Source organism: Paramacrobiotus metropolitanus, unplaced genomic scaffold (genome assembly GCF_019649055.1).
Source record: "Paramacrobiotus metropolitanus isolate TYO unplaced genomic scaffold, Prichtersi_v1.0 Parri_scaffold0000128, whole genome shotgun sequence".
Taxonomy (NCBI): domain Eukaryota; kingdom Metazoa; phylum Tardigrada; class Eutardigrada; order Parachela; family Macrobiotidae; genus Paramacrobiotus; species Paramacrobiotus metropolitanus.
Window position 1 is genome coordinate 316,708 of NW_026570348.1, and position 25,483 is coordinate 342,190.

General features: G+C 43.5%; 6 protein-coding genes and 1 long non-coding RNA gene across 10 annotated transcripts; 2 read left to right on the plus strand and 5 right to left on the minus strand.

Annotated features, from left to right (window-relative positions):
* Positions 1–567: 567 nt before the first annotated feature.
* LOC129598759 (uncharacterized) lies at positions 568–1,403 on the minus strand. The gene is made up of 3 exons (XM_055496800.1): positions 1,319–1,403; positions 933–1,264; positions 568–862 (listed from the first exon to the last, which is right to left on the minus strand). The coding sequence occupies exons 1-3, from the start codon at positions 1,384–1,386 to the stop codon at positions 804–806; spliced, it is 459 nt and encodes a 152-aa protein (XP_055352775.1). The 5' UTR covers positions 1,387–1,403; the 3' UTR covers positions 568–803.
* Positions 1,404–1,476: 73 nt separating this feature from the next.
* Positions 1,477–2,180, minus strand: LOC129598754 (uncharacterized). The gene is made up of 2 exons (XM_055496794.1): positions 1,752–2,180; positions 1,477–1,689 (listed from the first exon to the last, which is right to left on the minus strand). The coding sequence occupies exons 1-2, from the start codon at positions 2,178–2,180 to the stop codon at positions 1,477–1,479; spliced, it is 642 nt and encodes a 213-aa protein (XP_055352769.1).
* A 2,860-nt stretch (positions 2,181–5,040) lies between these two features.
* Positions 5,041–6,232, minus strand: LOC129598755 (uncharacterized protein F54H12.2-like). Its single transcript, XM_055496795.1, has 2 exons — positions 5,238–6,232; positions 5,041–5,170 (listed from the first exon to the last, which is right to left on the minus strand). Exons 1-2 carry the CDS (start codon positions 6,230–6,232, stop codon positions 5,041–5,043), a joined length of 1,125 nt encoding a protein of 374 aa, XP_055352770.1.
* Positions 6,233–10,284: 4,052 nt separating this feature from the next.
* LOC129598720 (uncharacterized) lies at positions 10,285–12,697 on the minus strand. Of its 3 annotated transcripts, XR_008691789.1 has the most exons (6): positions 12,284–12,694; positions 11,967–12,117; positions 11,815–11,897; positions 11,375–11,434; positions 11,051–11,232; positions 10,285–10,825 (listed from the first exon to the last, which is right to left on the minus strand). It is a non-coding gene; the product is annotated as an uncharacterized LOC129598720 (long non-coding RNA). The 3 variants fall into 3 exon arrangements; XR_008691788.1 differs by lacking the exon at positions 10,285–10,825 and having other exon boundaries at positions 10,847–11,232; positions 12,195–12,697; XR_008691787.1 differs by lacking the exon at positions 10,285–10,825 and having other exon boundaries at positions 10,847–11,232; positions 12,284–12,693.
* Positions 12,465–14,607, plus strand: LOC129598719 (uncharacterized). Its single transcript, XM_055496751.1, has 3 exons — positions 12,465–12,794; positions 13,450–13,582; positions 13,745–14,607. The coding sequence occupies exons 2-3, from the start codon at positions 13,513–13,515 to the stop codon at positions 14,302–14,304; spliced, it is 630 nt and encodes a 209-aa protein (XP_055352726.1). The 5' UTR covers positions 12,465–12,794; positions 13,450–13,512; the 3' UTR covers positions 14,305–14,607.
* A 3,201-nt stretch (positions 14,608–17,808) lies between these two features.
* LOC129598761 (uncharacterized) lies at positions 17,809–19,330 on the minus strand. The gene is made up of 2 exons (XM_055496804.1): positions 18,532–19,330; positions 17,809–18,406 (listed from the first exon to the last, which is right to left on the minus strand). Exons 1-2 carry the CDS (start codon positions 19,214–19,216, stop codon positions 17,859–17,861), a joined length of 1,233 nt encoding a protein of 410 aa, XP_055352779.1. The 5' UTR covers positions 19,217–19,330; the 3' UTR covers positions 17,809–17,858.
* Positions 19,331–19,759: 429 nt separating this feature from the next.
* LOC129598760 (serine/arginine repetitive matrix protein 1-like) lies at positions 19,760–21,660 on the plus strand. Of its 2 annotated transcripts, XM_055496803.1 has the most exons (4): positions 19,760–20,040; positions 20,107–20,329; positions 20,561–20,704; positions 20,921–21,660. In XM_055496803.1, the coding sequence occupies exons 1-4, from the start codon at positions 19,834–19,836 to the stop codon at positions 21,310–21,312; spliced, it is 966 nt and encodes a 321-aa protein (XP_055352778.1). In that variant the 5' UTR covers positions 19,760–19,833; the 3' UTR covers positions 21,313–21,660. The 2 variants fall into 2 exon arrangements, with proteins under 2 accessions (XP_055352778.1, XP_055352777.1); XM_055496802.1 differs by having other exon boundaries at positions 19,760–20,329.
* Positions 21,661–25,483: the final 3,823 nt, after the last annotated feature.

Consider the following 25,483-nt stretch of genomic DNA (forward strand, 5'->3'; position numbering starts at 1 on the left):
TACCAAAACTATTTAGCATAAGCTTGCAAAGAGCTCTCAATGCGTCGTTTTTCGCAATATTCTTTTTATCCAGTAGAATATTTTCTTTAGCAAGGAATTCTTGAATATATCTGTCTTTTTCATCTTCCGTTTGACACTGTGGTGGATATCCAGAAGCTTCCGTTTTCAGCTTCAAAAACAGGTCAATGTATTCTCTGAATAAATACTGCATTTGTTCTGGATAGTGCCAAGCCGAGTATATTTTATCGATACGATAGCCAACTTCTAATGCTCGATGAATTTCTGGAGTGCACCAAGTTCCTTCCAGAGCCCTGTCCTCATCATCGTGAGAACATGGTTCGTTTACGCGTTCCGTCACGCAATTTAGCGCATAAAGGAAAAGTCAGTTTATCAGTTTTGTAAGGTAGCACCGGTAAAAACAACGACGGTGGAGGAATGACGCGACATTTAATTATTCCAAAATACTCTCCACAGGCGGAAAATCTTTAGTAATGATAACAGGCGGATAAGGTAGATTTTTGTTAATATAAGGGTATTCGCTGATAACGTCGAGCGAATAGATTTTTTCTCCAGGATCGCACTTGTGGTACAACTTGATAGCGTTTGTCCTGCCACCAGTAAATGCGTCTCGGGGTGCATAGGTTCTTCAATACCGGTCAACTGAATTATTTTCTGAAATTCCAGGTCAGTAGTGAGCCGGCTATCATAGTCGTGTTCCCAGATCGAAACTACGGAATAGCCCATAGTTTTGATAGCTTCAAGGCGTAAGGCAGTTGCTTTGTTAACTTCCTCCATTGGCCGTTTCAGAAAGGGATGCAGCGTGCTTTTGTTGTGCATTCGCTGCAGCCGTGCCACATACATCCTGCACAAAAACATTGAAGGTGAATTGCGTTTTGAATGTGATCGATAACATTTATATCGAGCTGACTAACCTAAAAACTCGTAAGCGGTTTTTGTATCCCGATCAAAACCATCCACAGTCCAGTGACCGATTCGATGCTCTTTTTGCAATTTTACATCATTTTCCATTTCAATCCAGCGTAGCCAACGCTCTCCTTTGACAGATGACTTTTTGCCCTGACCAGGAGGGCCGATCAACGCAATTTGGTTTTCCTTCAGCATTCGCGCTCTCCAAAAGTAATTGCACATGCCGGGTGTGGTTAGTCCAGACGCAAATGGGCATAATCCATCGGTTACCTGTTGGAAAAGCGCTCGAAATTTTTCGCACGCTTGTTGCAAAATGAGGACATCTTGTGAGCAATACCTAAAACGAATCGGATAAGTTCGATTCTGTAAATAGCATAAGGGTTTAGCTTACTTGATAAAGTGTGCATTAAAGTCGAATTTGTTCCTGTGACGGCGTCGCTCTTTGCGGTACCATTTCATGAAGCGCTTTCGTTCTTTCTTTTCATAGACTGATAGCCATAGTCATGACGATCGGGCCAAGCAGTTATTTTATTCCAGTTTTCAGGCTTATTAAGTTTGTGTGGAAATCTCCTTTGGTTTCTTGCAAACCAAATGCTTTCGCAAAATTTTTAACGATGATGGTACATAGTTCATAGAGTCACGAAATTTTATTTTGAGTTTGGGCACGTCCATCTGCATAACCTTGCTCCCGTTGAAAATAAGCGGACGTGGAATAACGCCGTTTTTCACGAGATAATTCAAAATGAAGTATCCATCAAATCCCTGAAAAATAAATTATCAATTTATTTAATAAAGAAGTTACTTAACGTGTTGACTTTCGCTACCTTCAAATTGTGCGCCATAAATGTGTAGCCACGGAAACGCTCACTGAAAATGAAATCGCCAAGTTCTTGTGAAATGTCGCCGTTAATATTACCGTTTTCTGGAAGAATAAATTTTTCATTTTTTGTCGCGATCACCGCTAGGTTGACTTTAAATTCTCCACTCTCGTCTTGATATGTTTCCAGGTCAAAGTATGCCAGCTTGTCGTTATGGTGCTTGGCCTTTTCTTTATCCGTAAATTCCACGGGTTTCATATAACACACATGGTTTTCCTCCGGCATATAGAATAACGAGCAAGTCGCACAAAACTCACCACATCGATGTTGCTGATCGTCAACATCTAGTTCGATTTCCTTAGCAATATCGTGGTCCTGGTCATTGTCCTCACCATGAATTGTATCGTAATTGGTCTTCATACGGCGATTTACCATGGAGACAAAGGTTTTACACTCACGGCAAATGAAAAATTTGCGCAGATGGTGCTGCTCCCAGCTTGGTGTCTGTCAAAACAATCTTGCCCATAGAAATCGCGGTTACAGTCCAGACAGTGTATGGTTTCTTGCTTATTCATTTTGCAAGTTGCAGACAAACACTGGTGGCACTTGAACTCGCAGCGGTGATACTGTCTTTGATCGTAGCCTTTCATGCAACGGTAACAGTAATAGTGGTGCTCAAAATAGGCCGGTAAAGATGTTAAAACATCAAAATGTTGATCGTGATGCAGCAGCATAATTCGCTTTTCGCAGTAGGCGCCGCAGTAGACGATAGAATTTCCATGATCCACAGATACCACAATAAACTGATAATTCGGTAAAACTTCTTCAAAGCGGGGAATATCTTGCACGTTGAATTCTCTGTTTGGCAGGTTGGCAGTCAACAATAATTCTTTTGTCTTCTGGTCTTGCAACTTTATGGTTCGGTAAAGCTTTGTGTACAGCTCTTTGTCGCCATCTGCATGCGCTTGTGCCACAACTATAGCCCTGGCCATACACAAACAGTCCGTATTTCGAATCTGGGTAATACATCTTTTGTTGTCTAAAATCCGCTGCAACAATTTTGATACATTTTTTCTGCATGATCCGGATGGCAAATCAGTGTGCTGGACTGACAGTTCAAATGATTCGTCTAGCAGAAAAGCCTGATTAGAGTTTAGAATCCGCCTTATTGTCGTCATCCACCGTTCAATTGTTATTTGGTCCCGCCGAATAGGTGGCATCCAAATTGGATACTGCAGAGCATTTTGATACATGCGGATTCGCACCAGGTTATGCGCTGGAATCGCAGCAATCACACTCTCCAGAATATCTTTCAAAACGAGTGTTATCGTTTTAACAGCATACTTGAACGATAGATTATCCAGCCCCGTCACTGTACATTTGTAAGTTTCGAACGAAACTGAAAATTTCTGGGAATATTTTGCTCCGATATTTTCGAGCACATAATAATCTTTAATGTCATTCAAGTCTGGATCGACTTCGTCAGCTATATTCAAAGCTGGCAGATCAGCTCGTGGTACAGTATAATTATGATCAAGAAGAGCATAATCATGATTGAAAAGTGCGGTATCAGCAAACTGTGGGTTACTAGTACAGGCGTTAGAGTTGCCCTGTACACGATCAGGTACTTGCGTCATCGTAAAGACGAGCTCTGGCAACGTGATTTTACTAGTCTCAAAGATGCACCCAAGATACTCAGATTATATATGAATAAATTCCGCTACAGCATTTTTGTTATCATCTGAATTTTCCAAACAGATCGCTCAATGATTCATGCGCTAAAAATGTCAGGCATGTTAATATCCGCGATCCTTTTTTGTTCAGTGCGGTCCTCACCGGAAATGAATACAGCTCCACAACGGATGCAGCACCTGTTACCCTGTTCATCTGCAATTTCGTAAACCTTGTCAGAAATGTTTTAAAAAAGAACATCAAAATTTGAGCACGTACCCGAATAGTAATTTAGATCTGGTCTTGAAATTCGACTGCGCCATCGTCGATGATGACGAACGCCAGTGTCGGGGATCGGCATGCGGCAAAGCAAGCATTTTTTTGGAACTTTTAGATACTGAGTCAGCATCCAGTTTGAGTAAGCCTGTGCTTTGTTGGGACTGTAGCATCTGTCATTGCATAAATCGGAAAAGCGCGGGCAGCCTAACGAGTCCAAGTTGATGCAATCAGATTTTAATAAATCCTGGATAATACCGCACTTTTCTGAACCTTTCGCATAGAAAACAACGCTTAGGGGGGTCTTTAACGTTTTGCAGATAGTTTCTGAACGCTCGATTTATCTGAATCTCCAGGTCCGAGAAAGCTTTAACAAATATTTCATCGACATTCGTGGAACTGATGCCGTACTTGCTAACAATGTAATTATCCGGAGGAAGCAAAAATCGGGTGTAATATAGACAATGGAAATCAACAGAACTAATTGCCAGTTCCGTTATAATTGACTTCTCATTACGATTATACCATTTGATGTCCACAACAATTCGAAAAACCATTCTGCTTCGCCAAATAGAAATAGATGCAGTAAGGAAAACTGCTATGAAGCACATGTTTTTGGCAAGACCACGAGTACAAAATGCGATGTCCTGTTTATATTTCGAAACAAAACATCCACATGGCAGCGCAATGTTGCTGTAGTGTAATATTTTGTTGCACTGCAATTTGTTGCGGTACAAAGTAACTACACCTACACTCATACGTAAGGGTTTGATGGCCAGACTTTATTGCATTATTTGACGGAAAACAGACTGAATTATCATAGAGCGATCACGTATTACAGTGTTCAAATCAAAATAATGATTAATATAAGCACAAACCATTCGATCATTCGACGATTTGCTATTGGTGAACAAATGAATAAGAGAGGTAAATGACTCGCCGGAGCATCGTTTTAGAATAAAAAAAGCAGCAGTACTGTCCGCACACGGTACTCCATTCCATTTGTAAACGATGCGCTTGCGAAATAACTAACTCGGCGTTCTTGCAAAAACTTTCAATATGGATGCCGTAAAATCTCGGTTCGTGACCATAAGAGTCAAAATATTCCAATTTTCCCGGGACGTCCTGGTAGAACGCCAACCAATGCGAGCCTGGCTTTGCAGCTTCGTCAGTATTGACAACGCATGCCCATGGCAGCTTCATTGGCAGGGACGGTGGTAACATGTCCGCAGCAAATACACCAATAAAAGCGTCTTTCGTCACGGTACTTGAACGTAGCACGTGGTCGATTTCAGCAGTGTCCATTTTAGTGCCGATCTGCATTCAAAATAAAATCTGAATTTTTTTTTTACACTTTGTCCTGTAGAACAATGGCGACCGAGAGCGCGAAGCGCTCCGGTCGCCCATTGTTTACCACATCCGTCACGATTCTCTTCAGCGTCAAAGGGGCCGACGGCGCGCCCACCCCGCTGGCGACCCTGAAGCTTACCGCGCAGGCAACAACACGGCATTTTTAAGTCTTACAACACTTACGTTAGGTTTTACGCTGTAAAATCCGCAATTAGCTGGCGATGTGAATTGACTTCAATAATATTATCCCACACCATCATCGTAATGGCCATAATTGGTTCAGTTAATTGGGCGGCGAACTGCAGGCGGATTGATAGATTTCCTTGGCGCACGGTGCTCATCGGTCCCCGGCCTGTCCGTGAAGGTGTCAGATCGAATCCCCAAATAGCAAATCCTTCCGCAAATGCTTTACGGTCGAAAGGCAGCGCCCCGTCCGGTGCGTGCAAGCGGCCGAGCGTCTCCAACAGACCGTCATATGATTGCAAATAATCACCCGTGGCGAAATTTGGTCGGTAGGCTTGTGCGGGATACGACTGTCCGTCGACTTCGACACTTATATAGTTGAGATTGAAATGTTCAAAGTTAAACGGATTACCTCGGCGCAGCCCGTGAAAACTCGAGCTTTTTACAAATCCCACAAAAACACATTTGGGTACTGCTCCAATATGTAAATTAGCCAGCACTGTGCTCTGAATCATACCAATATCATTAACACGCATACACACTCGCTCAATAGGGTATTTCACAGTCTTTGTCGATAATTGGGCAGTAAGCGCAGACAAATATGCCGGATTAGGCACAAAGCGTTTGACGTACAACCGCGGATTGCGAATGTATGCTTTAAAGGTATCCACTGGAAGATTGGCATATGAACGCAGGTAGAATTCCGGCTTATTCAAAATGAGGCGCACATGTAGCGGTACACCGGTGATCAAATTTTTTCCCTGCTGAAAAATGTCCGTACATAATTTGGCGCTGAACGGGACGTACTCGTTGGTCACAAACATAGCTTTTCGCGTTACTTCTCCAGCGTTATTGGCATGATCTTCTAGGTACCCGGGAGTGTCTATATAAAATCCAGCACTTGTTGCCTGGCTTTTTAGGGCAGCCGGTGTGTACCCCAACAAATTTTCCAAGTACGCTCGGTAGGCATATAATGGGGTGGAATTAGTTATCAGGCGGTTGGCCATTGTTACCTCTACCGAGCTGAATATAGAATGTGCAATCAAGTTCACTGGTGCTACCAGATCCGTGTTTTCAATATGCGTAGCCGCACCAAGTCCTGCAATTTGCTTTTTGATTGCAATATCCATTTCTAGCGTAATTTCCGGTAGCACTAGCAGCGCCGACGTTGAAGGGGGAATGTAAAAGGAAATTTCTCCAGAACTAATTTCTTCTGTTTGCCCTGATGTTGGTAGAATGCGTTCTTCTTCTGTCCGCACAAAATCCGCTAGAGTGGCCGGAACGGAGAATAAATCCGACTCGACCTGCATAGCTGGCACGCTTCCTTCCAAAATAAAAGCCATTTTAAAATGCGTCCTCAAATTCTCTTGGGGGAATCCGTTTAAGCCGTTTAAGTCGGAAGGAAGGTTTCTTTATCTTTTGTCCTCTTGTGCTGCTGCTTGAGCCGTTTGATGCCTCCTTGCTGTTGAGGTTGCGCAGTTAACGCTTCCGAAATTTTCTCTCCTACCTTCTTGGATGTTTCACTTAAAACTGTTGTCGCTGCGTCGCGTAAGTGGGGCTTTGCTGCTTCCATTGCTGCTCTGGCATGTGGTGCCGCTGCTTTAATAACCGGGGCAGCAAAATGCGCTAATTTACTAAACATTGCGCGCAGGAAATTAGGTAGCATAAATCCGCTGCCATTTTGCATTAAACTCCCGCGATAGCGTGTCGCGACGGCTCCATAGCCGTGCTGGCTACTAGCGCCCGTGGCGGCCCCCGCAAATAAATCCAGATAGAACGATGGTGACGGCTCAAAGAGGATTACGGGCATTTTTTAGCGATAGTAATACTGAATGGGGCGGAAATGCAGCTTTACCATTGACTTTCCAGTCTGAAAAATTGCCGCTTCTCCGAGATCAGTTGCAATGTTGATATCAATAGTGTCCAGTCGATCGTATAAAACAGGTAAATAATGTGGATCCTCAAACCTTTCGGAAACAATTTCGAAGCGAGGAACACTTGCTTTAATGGGGAAAGCGCGCAAAAGCTGCATAGTTTCATCGCCCACAATATTGTAGTCGCACTTGTTGCAGTAGACAAAATTGACTGGTTCCCAATGTGCATATTTACGGGCTTATCTGCTGTCATTGTTATAGACGTCTCCAACAGTTGCAACTCTGCCAGGGCTTTCAGCTGGTCGGACAGTGTTGTAGCTGCGGAAGCAAAATTCGTTTTTCCATTAAAAATTTTCATATTGTTCAGACTGTGCAGCAGAAAATCGTCGTTCTTTAAATCCAAGCATACGGGATAGATGCAAAGATGAGGGAGGAAAATCCAGAAAAACACGTACGCTGGGAAATTTCACTTTGAGCTTGGGCTCGGTTGCAAATAATTCTAGTTGGAAAGCCGCCTGTTCTTTCGCTGAAGAATCGCGAAATGGCTTTAACCGTGGTACTTTACTGTTGATAAAATTAATGATGTCACTTTTCTCATAGATCCCTGCAGGTACCGTAATTGTGTCCCTCTCCATAGCGAAAACACCGTTGCTATCCATAGAAGTAATTTGGTCAACGTGCAACGTTTGGGGACTGGGTAAATTGTACATTGAATTAGGATACTGTATTTCCACCAATGCCATTTCCCATTGTCCCGGTAGCGATATCACGCTCTTTAACTTTGTGGTCCATTCAGCTGCATTATTCTTTGGGAACTGTTGCATACAGGCATCAGATGGAAGCGTGACATAAAAGCTATTATGAGCCATTTCTGACACGACTGAGTTCGGCTTCGTAATATTTCCCGCGAATTAAGTCCCCGTCTTCATCCAGTAATACGTAGAGGGGCTCGGGCTGTTGTGGTAATACTTGGTGTATCTTGTAAATTTCCTCCTTAAATGTTGACTCATATCCTTTTTCAAAAGTGTTTTGTCGATGGCTACTCGTACTGTGTCACCTACGCTGTACTTTTGGCTTTTTCTGCTTTCCCAATAATAATTCTGCATATAGTCGATTGAATATTTGCAGAGAATTGGACTGGCTAACCTCATTAGGCGTGACTTTATGCGAAGAATGAATTGCGTTGTTGTAACTGTTTACCAAATCTCCCAGAACGTCCCAGTACACTTTAGACTGTCGGTGTCGAAATAATTTCCATATTCGTTTCTTGAGATTGCGTATGCCATTTTCAGCTAAGGATGCTTTGATTGCTTTATTTTCAGAAGAGAACAAAAAACCTTTTGGGCTGTCAAAAACTCTTAACGTCCTTATTGTAAAATTCAAGACCTTTGTCCGTTTGCAATTTAATGGGAGCTCCGAGTTCTGCAAACACCTTTTCCAACCCAAGTTTTACTTCTAGACCGCTTTTATTCTTTAGTAGTTGACAGCTCACTTTCTTGCTGAAGACGTCGATCACAAACAATATCCAACGGTATCCTTTGTTCTGCTTCGCATATTTTGACATGTCTGCCAGATCGGCTTGATATTGCTCCGCTAGGTTTGAGACAACTACGGGGTTTCTTTTGAACCTTTTGCGTCGAGATTTGTGGACTGTATATGGATCCAGATGCTCCAGCTGTTCCCGCGTTTGTTGATAGTTTGGTGCTTGTGGAAAGTGGCTGCGAAACTTTTGAATCCCTGTTAAGCTGCCCGGGTGCTGAGGGTTCAGATACGCTTGTCGTAGCAGTAGATTGGCCATCGTATTCGTCGTCGCTACTGCTTGATCCATCGCAACAGCTAGATGTGCAGTTCCATGTCATACCTTCACCCAAAGACAAAGAAAAGGAACGCATCCACCACCACTCATTTGTTATTAATAGTCATCCAGTTGAACTGGGATTTGGTTCTTGAACCGATGGGACCTTCGATTTGTAAAGTGTTTTCATCAAATACTTCTCGCTTTGCACGCTTGCGTTTTGCCGGGGGTGCAGGTGGAATAGGAGGGAAAGCATCTAACATACGATCAGGCATATTAGGGGGTACCCACGGCTTCTTTAATAGTTGTACTGGAATGGGGGGCACAGATGCTGGAGGCGGAATAACCATTTGGTCAGGGCCGAACGCCGACTCTTTCAGCGCCAAAAAGCGAGCCAAGTTTCTTGATAACAGTTCCGCTTTCTCCCATTCGCTTAGCGTATTCCGTGAAATTATATCTCTCATCAAATCGTCCAGTTTTACAATATCCACAACTTCAGTAGGCTGCTGTTGTAATTGGACATCCGTTACAATACGACCAACCGTGTCACTTGCAAGTCTTTTCATTTCGCTCGCGGGAACAATATAATGCACTTCCGGTTTCATTTCAGTAAGGCAGTTCCCAAAACAGCTGCCAATACAGGTAGAACCGCAGGTAAGAATCCTCCGCGCTGTAATAAAATTTCCTCTTGCTTCGTAAAGGATATTTTTTGAGGGCAATCAGCTTTAATGGTCGACGCCAACGCTGACACACCTTTAGCTGATCGGTGGTAAGAGGCACTGAATTCTTTACCAAATTCAAACAAATTTCTTCAAAACAGCGAAGTTGTCGTTTCGAAATATTTTCCAAAGAAAACGACGCTGCTTGGGTTTCAGCGATCGCAGGGTAAGGAGAAACGGTGCAAAGTCTTTTAAAATCTGATCACACATTCTTGGGCAAGGTTGTCGTATGTGGATTAATGTAAATTTTAGTCAACTCTCCCGGTAATATTGCTGAACGAATCCTTAAATAGGCAGGTGTGTCCGGTTTCATATCCAAAATGAGAGGTTGAAATGGTTCCTGGCCGACTTCCTCGTAAGCTCCGCTGAGATGTTTTAAACCAGTCTGCCTTTCTAGAATCTTGATTTGGTTCACATCACGATTATTTTTGAACAGTATAAGATATTGTGCATTAAGATGCACGTCTCGCATAGCAGACCCTTGTTTATATAGGTTATTGAATAATAGAAATACACAAAGCCGTTTATGGTGTACTTTTTTGAGTGAAGAGTTTAGCCAAATGCTCATTTTTCACCAAACCACTTGCCACGTCATCCAGTATCAACAAAATATTTTGTTTACCATCAAAATAATTTTCATCCTCCACAATTTGTTGAATATTTTTGTCAGTTCAATCCAAGGGACTTTGCGCTGAAGCACTTCGTAGGCTGGCTGCATTTCTCCGTACACCAAAATAATTCGTCCAAATGGTTGGTCAAATAATTTATCGCGCTCCATAATTAATTTTGACACATATGTCGTTTTCCCCGAAGTCGTTGGCCCCACAACAAGGACTGAAGCGGGTAGTCGGAATCTCAAATCAGCTGTCGTGCGCGGATACCTATTTAAGGAATCCATTTCCAAAGGGCGGAGCTATTGCTAGCGTACCGATAACAGAATGGAGACTTCAAAGCGGAGGGTTGTCTTAGATATTGATTGGTTTATCGCTGGCTCCCAACGGCTTATAAAACAGCTGGCATTTTGTGATTGCCCAACTAGTGTTAGCAGGTGCTACACATTCACCATTCCATCCCACTTTAATCGTTACCGCGTTGAATTTAGGAGCCAATCGCGTCACTCACACGGACTTGTCTGGCATAATCGTGGAGATTATTTATACTTGGACATCGCCAGGGCGATTCAGGATATGCTGGAGCTTATTGGTGAACGACCTGCGCGTTTGACGTTTTTGCCAAAGGATTGGAAAAGCAAAAGATTTTGGAAAATTATTTGCCTGAAGTGTTTAATCTTGAAGACATTGGGTGCCCGAAGTTTAAGGAGCTTACTTCATTACCACAAACAACGCTTTCAAAAGCGGAGACATTTGCAAATTGGCTGAATGGCGAAAATAACTAACGTTGTTGCAACTGCTGACCTTGGCTGCGCAATTGACTTACCCAGCTTATCCGAACGCGCTCCGCTTGCTCATTATGCACCACATAAATTTTCCGGGCTTCTTCTCCGTTCCATTCGTCCTTACAAATCGCACTGCCAAGTGTACCGCAACGGCAAGATCACAGTTAATGGTGCAAAGTCCATCAGTGATGCTCTCGCGTTATTGGATCACTATTACCGGAAACTGCAAAAATACGGCTATCAAAAAGCATCGTTAAAGAATCCAAGAATTGTTAACATTGTCGCCACTTTCAATTTTGGGAAATTTCTTAGTTTAGAGAAATTATACAACTCAATAAGAGCAAAAGCTGATGCCATGTTTGAACCTGAAATATTTCCGGCCATGCGAGTCCGGCTTCAAGGTTGTACGGCGATGATTTTCCATTCTGGAAAAATTAATTTATTAGGTGCAAAAGATGCTGATACTCTTCATACTGCTGAAAACGAATTGCGCCTGTTATTAGGAACCTAAATGCAGCAGTAAATAAAATTACAAAAAAAGCTATCGTTGCATATTTCTGTTACCTGGCATTACAAAGCATTAGTGCTAAATTTATTAAGAAATGTAAAGAACGTTTACCCTTAAAAGTATCTGGTACATACTACATATACAGTGCAATACTGTACAATACATTACTCATTAATTATGATAATTAGATTTTATTACGAAATGTATTTTTTGTTATAAAAGCATTGAGCAAACATACAAGCATATAATAATAATTTTGTAATCAGGAAACTGCGGAATCAGCAAATTACGCCATACCGTTGACAAGGTGGAAAAATTCTTTGAGAAGTTCAGGCCAACTTTTTCCACTCAAACCCTCGTAGTTTATAGCAGCCCCGAAACTATGTACACATGACAAATACAGCATGGGTTACAACGTAATATAAACTAAAAACACTTGCTTCACTTACTTCGTGTACAAGAAATTCATAAATTCTGCAATTAGCGGAGTAATCGTTAACAGAAATGTGGCTTTGGCTCCAGTGGAAAAAATTTTGCAGCGACCCTGGCGGACTTTTTTCCAGTTGATCTGCACGCACGCATAAGCATGCACGCAGTAGACTGCAAATAATTGTCAAAATTGATTACACACTACAGGCATAATGTACAGTAATAAAGAAGATAATATTCCATCGTACCTGTTAGTTTCCATGATTATATATGTATAAATAAATTGAGAATAGAGCAGCTAGTAATATCCACTGAAAAGTAATTATATTTCACTTACTATGCGTTGAAAGGCTTTGACGAGCCAGATGCGTTAAAGTGCTCCTCCATAGTGTAAAAGAATGTAAACAACTTGTTGAATCAAGCAGTGAAAGTAAACCAATATAACTGTACAGTGTACAGTAGTATCCATATAGTACAGTACCATCCATCCATCCGTACAGTACTCCAACCATTGGGCGCATGTCAAGTTTCACAATTATATATAAGCCGTGCACAATCCAGTTAAGCAATTAAACTACTCGATAAGTTGACAAATAATTTGTATATTATAAGTGCGCAGCATTACTATAAGTGTTTTCAATCAATAAGAGACGCGCATGGTATGCAGCACCATCGCTGACGAGCCAGTTGCGCTAATGTGCCAATGCCGCTCCATGCGGTAAAAGAATGTAAACAACCACTTGCACGGGTGCAACACGGCTGCACAGGTAGCTGCATCTGGGCTGCGAGCATCCTTGAGGTATGCACAGCAGATGCACCAGCGTGTGTGTGTGATTATCAGTAAGTGAGTAAATTAGTTAGTGTACTTCTATACGTGTACATATGCAGTAATCATATGCTGCAGTTGTGCTGAATCATATGCTGCAGTTGGGAGCTGCAAGTACAAAGTACAACCGGGAATTGTAACTAGAAAGTCCAGCTCCCAACTCCAGTTTATGACGTAACCGACGCCATCTTATGTTTATACAGTATACTGTTTCTTCTAACGTACTATTTTATACAGACGGAATTGTCTTTTAGTTATAAACTGCTCTACAGCATTCTTTATTTTTAGTTTTATAGCTGGTTTTATGGCATAGCCCGCTCCGCTGTAAATTGAACTGTTTTGTAGCTTACCTTTAGACTCGGGGATTCGGATTTGTCGTTTTTAAATAAATCCGAGTAATAACAGCAATGTGTCTTGTTAGAAACCGTAATTCTGTAAAAATTCAAACCTAAGATAGAACTTTAAGGAAATTCCGTTATAGAAACGCTAATCTGGATGAGAAATTCCAGTTCTTCGTGTTGTAACACGCACGAAATTGGTACCATGGCAACCGCCCGTGTGTTGTTAAATGTTAGGGCAGTGGCAGTCACATAGTGCACAGCTGCTTCCGGTCTGCACAGCTGCGGTGTGTCAGCGGTTTTCCTGTTTAGTCTTGATTTTTACATTTTTAGCTGCAGCTTTTAAACTCTTCAGACCTTGGCCGTCATTTGCTCTGGTTTAAATCTCTGATCTTTCATACAATGGAGATGGAATTTTACAAATCAGAGCGCGGGCGTTTGATTTGCGCGGAACAGGATGATAAGAAACGCCGTAAGTTTGTCAAGTTCTCTGAATCTGTTGCGTATGTTTCCGCGAACCAGGAACACATCGCTGAGTTTGTGTACTTTTGGCGTTCCTTGGTTGGCCCGTATATTTCTATTTCGGAGCTCTGCAAGCTTTCTAATTCCGAAATCATGGCCTTAACTTTTGTAGAACCGGAGCCGTTGGATTTCGAGGCTCAGGTGGCTCTGGAGATTGAGAACATCCGCCAGTCGGAGTCGCAGATGTATTACTTGAAGATCGGGTTTATTCTGTATCCCGACACTCCAGTTCGACGTGAAGCATCTGAACGTCTGCGGAAGGAATGTGGTTTGCCATCCCTATTTAACCCGCCGGAAACTTCGCGTGAGCGTCATCAGCGCATGCTAGAACACAACAAGCGTGTGATGGAGGAGGAACTCTGTTGTGTTGACTGCGAGAATAATGGTCCGGGTTCGTGTGGCCGTATTTTGTACACCTTGGATGATGACGAGCCTGTTCCAAATATCTGGGGATCTGGCAACCTCGAGGACTGGAAAGAGCCAGACTTAGACGTGGATGACTGGTGGGCAGAGCACAAGCTCAATTTTAAAGACCCGATGGAATTCTTGCCTGTGGACATGCTGTGGGTGGACGAAGACTTCGGCTCCGATCAGAAACCGAAGAAGAAGCGTAAGCACATCGTTGTGCAGCGTCACCCTCTGCGTGGCATTCCCCACAACTACTGGAAGTGAGGACTTTTGTTGATCGGCCGTTCGTGTGTTTAAATTGTGGTGTGAGATTTAACTCTGTATGAGCCCTTTTGTTGAATCTCTGCTGTTCTGTGCCCTTTTGTGCGTCTTTAATCATGTCTGAGCACAATATGCTTAATCATGTATAATTTTATAGCTGCTGCCTTTTAGCGTTTAAAACAAGTATTGTTTTGCTCTCCTCCCAGTTGTGATTGAGCCTACAGTTATGGCTCTGTTTTCCATGAATTTTGTACTGATGGAATGATCCGTAATTTTATAGCCTTTAAGTATTCTGTAAAAAGGAATTAAAAGCCTGTGGTAGTTACGATTTTATGAATTAAAAGTTGTAATTTGCTGAGTGTATATTCGTTTAATATACACACTCTAGCGAAATTGTTGACGGTGCTAAGAAGTGTTGCTGTAATACACACGCTCTGCCGTAGGCCGTGTGTTAACGGACTTCGCTGGTTACGAAGTATGCGGTCGCCAGCGTGGGCGGCTGTCAAACTCCTATCTTGAATGTATCCCAGTATGAGTTTTTATTTAAATTTAATTATTTACTATTACCGTGATCTAATTCCGCTAACTCTGCTGCTTTAAGTTTTATTTGCGGAATTCGTGATTTGCTCCCAATCGTTCGCATTATCATGACTCCTCCGGCAAGCGAGAGGAAGAAAGCGGCCAAGCAGGCGCTGGAGAACCGTGTTACGGCATGGACGGAGATTGTGGCGCAAAAGATGGCTGAACGCTCCGAAGCCCAACAACGTTTCGAGCGTGGCAGAATTGCCGTCAAGGAGGCTGTGTCTAAGCTCCCTCCAAAAACCCTGTGATGTGTTGTCCTTGGATAGACTTTTCGGAGGTGGACTTCGCGCAGTGATCCAGAGTACCTCCTGTTGTGAATGGACTGTGTGTAGTGCGTTACTTTAAGCGTACGGATTTTATGCGCGTCTATTCTTTCACCCTTATGATTGTACTTGCACGGGCTGATCTCATGGTCTGGATCTTTTGGTTTTCCACTTTTTATCTTCGTTGAACTAGTTCGATCATTCTATCGTTTAGTTTTCCGTTTGACTAGTTTCGTACGGTCTGCAAATTATGGATGTTCCGTTGTATTCTGTTGCGGGCTCACTTGGTCATTTGTTAGGCGAGTTGCGAATTTAATAAAGTTTAAGTAGTCGCTGTCGCTGCTGTTGTCGGTAATTTTTGGACAATGTAACGTACGACCGCACGGGACTACACTTCCGTTGGGATATTGTGCTAGTTTTCATGTAGCTGGTTGCCCAGGTAGATTGCTCACTGGCACATTCGCTATTGCCTCGTGTTCGTGTACGTTTTCGGTGTTGACGTTTTTCCAATATTTTACGTAGAGCGACCCCGCTAGTATAGTAGAGGCTTCCGTTGCTTCGTCATTGGAGGTCGGAGGTTCCAGTCCACATAAAAACGCGATTTTGTAAATATCCTCATTTTTGGTTTTTATTTCATGAATCGTTATATTCTTATTCGTGGGATTTAATATGACGAATATTGGCTGAATCGCTGTTGAGAGGTGTTAACATGAATACTGCCAGCTGTGTTAGTAGTATTATTTTTGTCAATGACTCTTGTAGTCGAGTGGTCCAGTAAAGAGGACAATACCAGGCGAATCCGTTTACCTGTTGCTGGTCCTGGGTTCCAATCCCTAAAAATCAAAAAGCGTTTTCATAGAACCTTCTTTTTCGTGTCTAAATTCTTGCATTTGTGGGTACTTACACGTTCGGTGTGATACTATTAATTTTTTATTAGTTTTCAACGAGCGGTGCTTAGTTGTACAGCCTTTACCGTGCGGATTTTGTTATTTTGCCGTGAGACTTCGTAGTGTAGTGGTTGTTCGCCTTGTCTCCGCTACGACTCGGTCAATTTAGGGCCTTGGGTTCAAAACCCTTACAAGTAATGCACATTTTCGTAAACCTTCTTTTTGGGTTTTATTTTTGTTATAATACCATCGAATATGCATTGCCGTTGACCGTTCTAATTTTACGTTCCTCTCCGATGAGCAATTTCAAAAATGACTGTCGTAGAACAGCGTAGTATAGTGCTTTGCACCGTTGAACTGCAGCAATGGGGAAATGAAACGGTTGCGGGTTCAAGTCCCTTACAGCCAATTTGCAATTTTGAGAAACTTACTTTTTTTCGTCTCATATTTTTGTTCTCGTCTTGGGAAAAGTATTGACAAATAGCTCCCTGAATATTAGAATTAAACACAAAGAGCTGGGCGTAAAATTGTATATACACTCCATGGTTAACATTGCACTTGGCCGTCTGTTTGTCTGTATTCGAATGACTTTGTAGTTCAGTGGCTATGAATGATGGCCATTCGCCTCATGTTCTACCTCCTAAAACGGCTAGTCTTAATCTCAGGGTTGCATGCTGCATGTTAAAAACTACATTTTTCCTGCTCTATATTTTTGTACTTTTTTTTAAGCGTTAATGGTTTGCTGCCTTATTATAGCCAGGTTAAATATACACGACATGGCGCTTTCGGTGTCCAACCTAACTCGGCTAAAGCGTAGAGCACCTTGTGGCGTAGTGGCTTGACTGAGAATCCATACCGACCCGCTTCTTACAAAGTCTAGAGTTCGAAATCCTAAAAGTTAATCCGTTTAATTTAAAACCTTCTTTTTCGGTTTTATATTTTTATATCAATATGCAGTATTATGTTGGCTTCGAGATCGCTAATTTTACGGTCACTCCCGACGAGCGAATTTTAAGTTTAACTTCGCAGATTGTAGTGGCGTAGTGCACTGAACTGTTGAACCACAACAACAGGTGCAATGAAGGTTGCGGGTTCGAAACCCCTTGAAATTAAATTGCATTTTCTGAAATCCTACTTTTTCGTGTCTATATTTTTATTGGCACTCTTGTAGAAATATTTCCGTTGCCGGCGCGAATTTTGCGATCATGATGGTAGTGAAATCTTAAACTTATCAGCTGCTTCAGTGGCGAATTTTTATTATATTGTGAATTTTCGTAGTACGGCGCCTCTAGTGATTGCCAAATTAAAAGTCAAATGTGGCATAGCCATGCTAGCGTATGGGCAAGAGCAGGATTTAGTTGTCCACCTAGATGCAAGGTTCAATCCTGCGTGAATACAAATTTTGCAAGTTTTAAAAGTTCCTTTCCATTCTTTTTACTTTTCTTTGGTGGTTCCTGTAACCTTGTTCCCAGGATGGAATATTACAATTGTTTTTAGCATTTGATTCACGGTTCCAGGTGTGATAATTGATTTTAAGCTGCTAATTTCTCACTCTGCATTGGAATTCACTGTTGTTACGGTTGCGCATTCTGTTACACCGATTTTATTGCGGTTATTCAAATGCTGCATAAATCCAAAATTAAAACTCGAATTAAGATCTGTCCGACCAGCAAAATTAATGACTATATGAGAATCTGTACGGAATTATGAGAATTGCCTGTTAAAACTTTGATGAGATTAATTCAACGAGATTAAAAGATTAAACGGAAGAAATAACAGTCGGCCGAATTTTAGAACAAATTATCAGATATGTTACAACCGCTGTTTAATCCAGATCCAAGTTCTCCTCCGCAGTTTTCAAGTTGGCAAGACGCTGTTCTAGAGCCTCACGGATATACGCGATATGTTTTGCATCCATGGTCGCTCGAGCTTTCAGCGTGTTTACCAGCGCTTTGCAGTTCTCCATAATGTCTTTTTCGCGCTCAACCTGCTGCAGTAATTTATCGATGGCATCCGGTTCAGCAGCGCTCACCTCAGCGCCAGGTCGTTCAGCTTTCTCCTTCATCTTCTGGCTTTTCTTTTCGGTGTCTGTATTCTTTGATCGGGGAACATATTTGGGACGGCCGCCCATAGCTTTCAGCTGAGTGAGCGTGATAATTGGTTCTCTCTCAATACGCCCGTCCTTGCTTGCCCGGATTACCAGATTTACGTTGGTGGTGTTGTTCTTCTCGGGCTCGATTGCGTCCAGCCGCTCCATGACGCCATCGACAACCAAATCCCCGTCTTGTCCCACGTAACCGAAGCTGCAATCGGCAAAGTGTTGTTCTGTGTCTCTTCCGTTGACTGTCACCTTCATAGTACCCATTTTGATATCTACAATTTAAATCACTTCGGTTAAAATTACGGAAGGCAAGGTGACTTGCAGTAGGCGGCGTTGTTGTGCTATTTTTAAGTGTAAGTATCAAGAATGCTACTTCGAAAAATACAGAAACACTCACTGATGGTCTGGGCCAGAGTGGTGCAGAGACAGCAGCCGCGAATGCTTCGTAGCCACAGGTCGATGCAACTGTTCACGAAAAGATTTCCGTAGACAACGACGACATGTTTCTGGTTAACCAGTTGGCGCAGCCCGCGCTCCAGCCAATAGTCCACGTCCTGCAGCTGTACGTCGAACGTACAGATCCAGTGTTGGATTTCGGTGCGTGACATGGCATATCGGCCGTGGTAGAGGATCACGCGAATCATCCGACGAAACTTGCTAGTTGTGTCGATTACCTTCGTCTCTGGATCGCGGTTATTTTTCACTTCCTCGGCCACTTCGAGCACGAAACGTCCATCGCGGCTCATCTTCTTGAGCAAGATTCCAGCATTTATAGCGTCGCCAAGGAAGAAATCCACTCGTTCTTCCGTGAAATCATCATGCATTTCCACAACGAATTTCTTGATAGATGACATGTCCACATAATATCCCGTAATGTCAGCCTCAAGAATGCACGCGTGGGCTGCCGTATGCATCGCCAATTGTCGACGGCTTCGGATGGTTTCGTTTGGCTGTAGAGGCTCTGCCATGGCAAACTGAACTGATTCGCGGGTTCGTCCCTTCCAGTATTCATAGTGGGCAATCGCATCCGTTTCGGGCGAAGGTAACGGCTCTCCAGCTGGTCCTACAGGCTGCGCTGACATGATGCTCGGATGATTAGGAATGATTAAGATAAAATGTGGCGAACAGAAATAAAATGTGCTAGTAATAAAATGAAACAGAAAAACCGTCACCGTAAAAGGATAGATATTGTTGGGTTCCTCACTTTTCCATTAGTGAAGAACAGCTGATATTTCTCGTGCAATGTACCGGTATTTTGTCGCCTGTCAACCGCCTTGACTTGACAGTGTGCTCGGAAACTGTGCAGTTTCCGGTCTGTGCTCCGAATATTTCCCAGCCGCGTGTTTTCATTTTGGCTTTCCTCTTTCGTATCCCTTTAATCGTCATAATTTGTATGTTATATTAAAATTTGGTTTTGTGGTGGAAATTTACAAATCCTCGGAGAATTAATTGGTTTCCTGTGTGTTCTACGCCAAAAGATCATAGTGGCTTCAAAATTCGCAAAAATCCACTTGTCGCCTGTCAACCGCCTCATGGTATACTTCGTGAATTTTGAGTTTTCGGTGTCGGTGCCAGTGCAGATTATCTGTTGTGCTTTTTCTCTGCACTCCAGTCCTTCCATTTTTCTGCAACAGCTGGTATTCGCTTGTTTTGTTTTCCTATCTTTTTACGATTAATTTGTCACTTTTACGATTTGGGAATGTCGCCTCCAGCTAAGAAGCCAACCGCACGCAAGACTGCATCCCGTACACCGCGCCCGAGTCGAGCAACAGCGGGTTTGAGTTTTGGTTATTCTCCGGACAGCGATGAAGCTCGTTCTTCATCGCGTGTCACTCGATCTCGAGTTTCCCGCCGTACTGCTGCTCAACCAGTATTTGCCGCGCAATCCCCAGGACCGTCGGGAAATGTAAGTGCAACAGTGAATCAACAGCCTTCAGCCAGTCGGGCAGATGCGATAGTCGATGCTTTACAGCGCCGATATGATAAGCAACGGCGACGAACGATTTTGCGACGCAATGCTGCTGTGGTTCGCCGCCGTGCCCGTCGGGGATCATTCCCTACCAGTCCTGACGTTGAGATTCGTCAGCCGTCACCAAAGAAATTGCAGACGCAGGCGGAAAGACAGTTGGGTACTCCAGACCTGACTGAAGAAGAGCCATCGTCTTCCGAGACTCCGTCTGTAAAAGCAAAGCGAGGTATTGCCGTGGTTGCCGTTGTTTTACTGTAATGTTGTGGTTTTTCACAAGTCTGAATTCTACCTCTGGTGTTTTTCGTTTCTTGTGCAGTCGTTTCGCGTTACTACCCTCATGAGATACGACAATCGTTATCATGTCGCTTCGCTTCTGTTTTATTGCTTCCTCTGCCAGTTTTGCAGTTGATCATGGTTAAGCTTTGCTTGCGCTCATTGTTGTTTCAACTGTGTTTAGACGAGGAACATTTGCGCAAAGGCGGAATTCTTTATGTGCCGTATAACCCGGATGCACCGCGGCCGGTCTTCAAGACCAAGCAGACAGCTCGCAAACGAGCGCATTCCGGAGTGTTTCCAAGAATGGCTATTGCGGATAAGCAGGGTGAGATGGCAATTACAAAAGCCTATTTTTCCGGTTTAAATCGTTTTCATCCTCGCTTTCCGGAATTGTATCTGTCTCGCTTCTTATACCAGAATGGAGTATTAATCAATCGTTATGATTTGTGTCTGGCTACTCGGAAATTACCTTCGTTAATTGCATTAGAGCTGCGTCGCCAATATCTATACTTACATCCTGTTTTTGTTGGATTGTTTAAAGAAATCGCCAAGCGTCAGAAGGCGGATGCAGTTGCGCGTCAAGCGGTTGCTGATGCGGGTGCTGTGGAAAATGCTGAACCGCAGCCATCCACTTCTGCTGGACCGTATTATTTTCGTACTCGTGGGCAAAAGCGCAAGTACAGGGAGGTCTCGCCGTCCTCGTCTTCTGCGCCAAGTGAAGTTTCCGTTTCGGATGATGGTGAAGATCGTGAGGATCCTTCGGCTGTGTTATCCCCTGAGCAGAATGCTGATGTCGAAGCTGACGGGAATGCAGATAAGGTGGTCGATTGTGATGATGACGATGGATCTGATTTTGAGAAGATGGATGTAGATCCGTTGCCGTCTCTGCAGCCGGCTGTTCCAGCTGTCCCACCTGTTGCCAACTTGCCGTAGTTGCCCGCGAGGACTCACCTGAGTTTGCAGAACCGGCAGGCTATATTCAACAGCAGCCGCATTCTGATGAATTGTGAATTTTCCATTACTGATTTGTTATCCTTCATGCCGTACATTTTTGCCAGAATTTGATGATCTGTCATTTCGTTTTTGATCTTAATTTGCATATTAGCTGGCCAAACTTTGTGATTTGTTTTTGATCGGTAGCCTTCATTGTACAATTTAAGGCATTTTGCGTTTATTTTCATCCAATTTTTATTTTTCAATTTTACGCGCTCTGAGTCAATGAACTGGTCGTTTGGTATTTTCTATCCGCGCTGTAGCTATCAATGATCAATCTTTCGTTGTACCTGGATTAGATCTGATCTTCCGATTACGTTGCATTAAAAGGATATAGCGCGAAGCGCTGATTGGTTGTTTCTCTTACCGGTGTGGAATCTGCCGCAGTTTAAAATTTCGCTCCCGCAGACAGGTATAAAATCGTCTGCGCGTAGTGTGCAGAAATCGGCATTGTGGATTTTTCGCTTCGGCCTTCTGGCACGTTGGATTTCCAGTGCGTATAGACTGTAATTTTGACGCTTTTCTCTTTGCACTTATAGCGTTAAAGGTCACTAGTTTTCTTTAGTTTGGGCATGCCGCCTATTGATCCTAACCGTGCTTTCGATAAATTGGTAGACGCCATTTTTCATTCGTCTTCCAATCAGCAGCAACAGTATAATGCCGGTTATAATCACCGAGGAAGGGGTGGAGCCCGTGGTGCTTACCGTGGCAACTTTCGTCCGTACGGCCGAGGAAATCATAGGAATTTTGGAGACAATAACTTGCGTCGTGGAAACGATCATTGGCGTCGTAATGGCCGACCTCTGGGCGCACCGGAAGTTATTGAAGTACCTGATGGAGTCGATCACCCAGTTGCTCCAGTGGAAGCTGCCGCCGCAAACATGGAGGTTGACGACCCGGGCAACCAAGCAGCGAATGCACCGAATCCGGTCCAAGGCAATGGAAATGTGGCTGCAGGTGAGCCCAATGGTGTCAACCCTGCTGTCAATCTACATGGCCCACTAGCCTTGAATGCCGTTGTCGTTCCTCCGGCTGTCATTCCACCTGTGCAGCAGCAAGCCCCGCAGAACGCTGAATTTCCCGGTTTGCCACCGAATGTGCTGCCGCTTCCTGAAGTGCCGATTGTCCGCGATGCCCGCGACCGTTCTCCGGCTGACCGCCCACGTGCGCCGTCTGCGCCTTCTGGCCCTGTTGGATCAGCTGAGCATAATTTTGTGCCTGGTTATTTGGCTCAGCAACAGCAGCGGGAATTGGATGCCGATCGCCGACGACAGATGGCTGCGGAAGTTTCTCGCCGTTTGGATGCCGCTGCTGCATCTGGCTCTGGTATCACTGGTCTCTTTTCGTTGGCTCCCAGTGCTGGCAAGTAACCTTGACTCACCTCTGACATTGACCTTGGTTGCTTTCCTTGATCTCATATTGTTACTCGCTTTGTTGTACCGAAGCTGTTTTGCCTTCTTGATTTTACTGCTGCTTCTTTACTGGTTTAAATTTGTTTCTGTGTACCAGTAATCTGTACTGATCCTTATATGATTTTGTCTAGCTTGTTTGTTGTTGTTGACCTTGTTATTGTGGTGCAATCTGGATTCGAGAATTCGTAAGAATACCAGTCGGATGATTCATTGTTCCGTTTCATTTCGCTCGTACGTCCAATACATAATAGTTCGATCAACCACAAGCCATATTCAACCTTAAGCGTTTATATCACAGCCAATAAAGCTTGATGCCGTATGTTGTACATACTAAAACACCATCTAAACTCAAGCGGCACAATGTCAGTAATTCATAGTTCGCCTTCCTGGATCCTTGGACCTCCGCCCTGCCAAACCCGTGGACTTCCGGATGACTCTCCGCCAAGGATTCCACACTAACTCTCTGGGAATCGCGGCGTACAGTCACATTGGGCATCGGATGGACGCGTGGATTGTGCGGTGGATCGGGATCAGGATGGCCGGAAGTGCACAATCGCACTGGGATGTTGCGGGATGGATTGTTTATTTTGGCACGGCCTAGCATCGTTCGTGGGGGTGACGTATGGGAGTAGGATCATACGCCGGATGTACGTACGGATGCTGACTGTCCGCCTTCCACCTGCAACACAACGGATAATCTAGTCAATCAATGCTGTGATTTGCTGTTCTCTTTTACTAGCGATGTATATGATGTCATAACGCAAGTCTATATAAGTTCTTGTGATGCCTAATATCGGAATCAGTAGTCTGAGATTTACTTCTGAGACTGCTTTCTAATTACGATTTCCTAGCGTTGTAAACTGTGATGTGAATTGGATAAAGAGACAGCAATACTTGTTCCTACTGAAGTGCATAGTTGTTCCCGGATTATCGCTTAGTATACAGGTTTGCTCGTGACACAATCGTCCTAGCTCTTGCCGATCCTCACAGGACTTACGACCGGAAGTTGTGGTTAGCTCGTTCCTGAGGGATTCCTGATCTTCTCGTGTTCCTGAATCGTTCGTCATTTCTCCACCATAGTTCTTCTGTTACAGTTTGAGAGTACGAGTGCCTACCGATTGAGCATTACAGGCGTGGAAGAGTAAAGATTGTTCATGGAGCCTTAACCGGCGTGAACGCTTATACACGACAATACACTATTTGATGAACACTAGTTGACACTGCATGTTAGCAAAAACGGAGAATACCTTTAGAGAAACGCTTTGACAGTCATTACTTTGTGCAATTGCACCATAATCACGACTTGAGGTGGCGGTAATACCTTTAATATAATTATATCAGCCGCCAGTGGCGGACCGGGCCGCCACTGAGGGCGCACAAAACCAACTAAACATTACAAAATGACGACACTGGCATATTGCTGTCACAGTTGCCACGCTGGAAGGTGGACACGCAGGATACAAAGGACACAACAATCTCGTGGCACAATACTACGCTACACTATAATATGTAGTTTTGTGCACTTTTGTTAGCATGCATACGCAGTTACCGGTAGAACAAGTCACACAATTTAGGCCCCACCACCAAGTACAAGTTGTTCCATAATGCACTAATTGTACTTACAACTTTAGTGTAAACACGCGTAATAATCTGTCGCTGTGAACCACCAACTTTAGGAAGGCAGATCATAGTGTGGCAACACCAGCGCAATGTATTCTAATTTATGCCATGCGTAAATATTACACAGAGATACTCTCATGAAAGTGTAATCATTATACATATTATTCAGAAGGACAGACGGAAATGAGGAAGAATGCTTTGATGCCGTGACCTTCACGTATGCATGGCAATTTCTGGTGGGACAGAACACTAGAAGAGAAGTAACTTCTCTTCTAACACTGATCGTGATAGTTGTTGCCATGAAGGACGATGCAACGCGACACATAAATACACACAATACGGTTACTTCGGTGACAGCACGAATAAAAATGTTACCGTTACAAAGACTCATAACTTTGCGGGACAAAATAGAACTCATGACTGAAAAGATAATTATAACGATTTATCGTGCATTAGGTTTTCATAGTGGATTAACCGGATTTGCACCCAATTTCCTTTCCTCCTTTTACGGAAAACAAAAATTTATAGCATTTTATACGTAGTGGTTAAACGTTATTAGAATTTCTTGGTAATACTTTTACCACGGACACGTATCCATGCAGTCATCAAGCACGCCTCCGTTAAGTAATTAGTGACTCGTTTGGGGAATTCCGCCTATTGCTACTGTTAAGCATCCTTATTTGCGACATTTGCAGGGAATTCCGCGCCACACAAGCTCTTCTGCATTCCCATCATTCCCGCAACAAGCACATCATCACCCACCATATTCTGCTGTTAGGCGCCGTCGGCGTCTACGTGGCCACGCAAACTCCCAGCCTGCTAGTCAGCGGAATAGAGCTGTCCACAACTTTGGGCTGCCGGTTCCACTTACACCGACCATCGCGGCTGTTATACAAAGGGATTTCTCATTAATGACGAATCATTCGCTGAACTTCTTCGCATACCTGGCGGTCAGCAAGGAATTTCAGACAGCAAGTGCGTTCACTGCTGACCACCAGGTGTGAGAGAGTTCTGTCTGAGTCCACAAAAAGATTTAGCCAATCGCAGCGTATCGTATTGACGTATACCACGGCAACCAA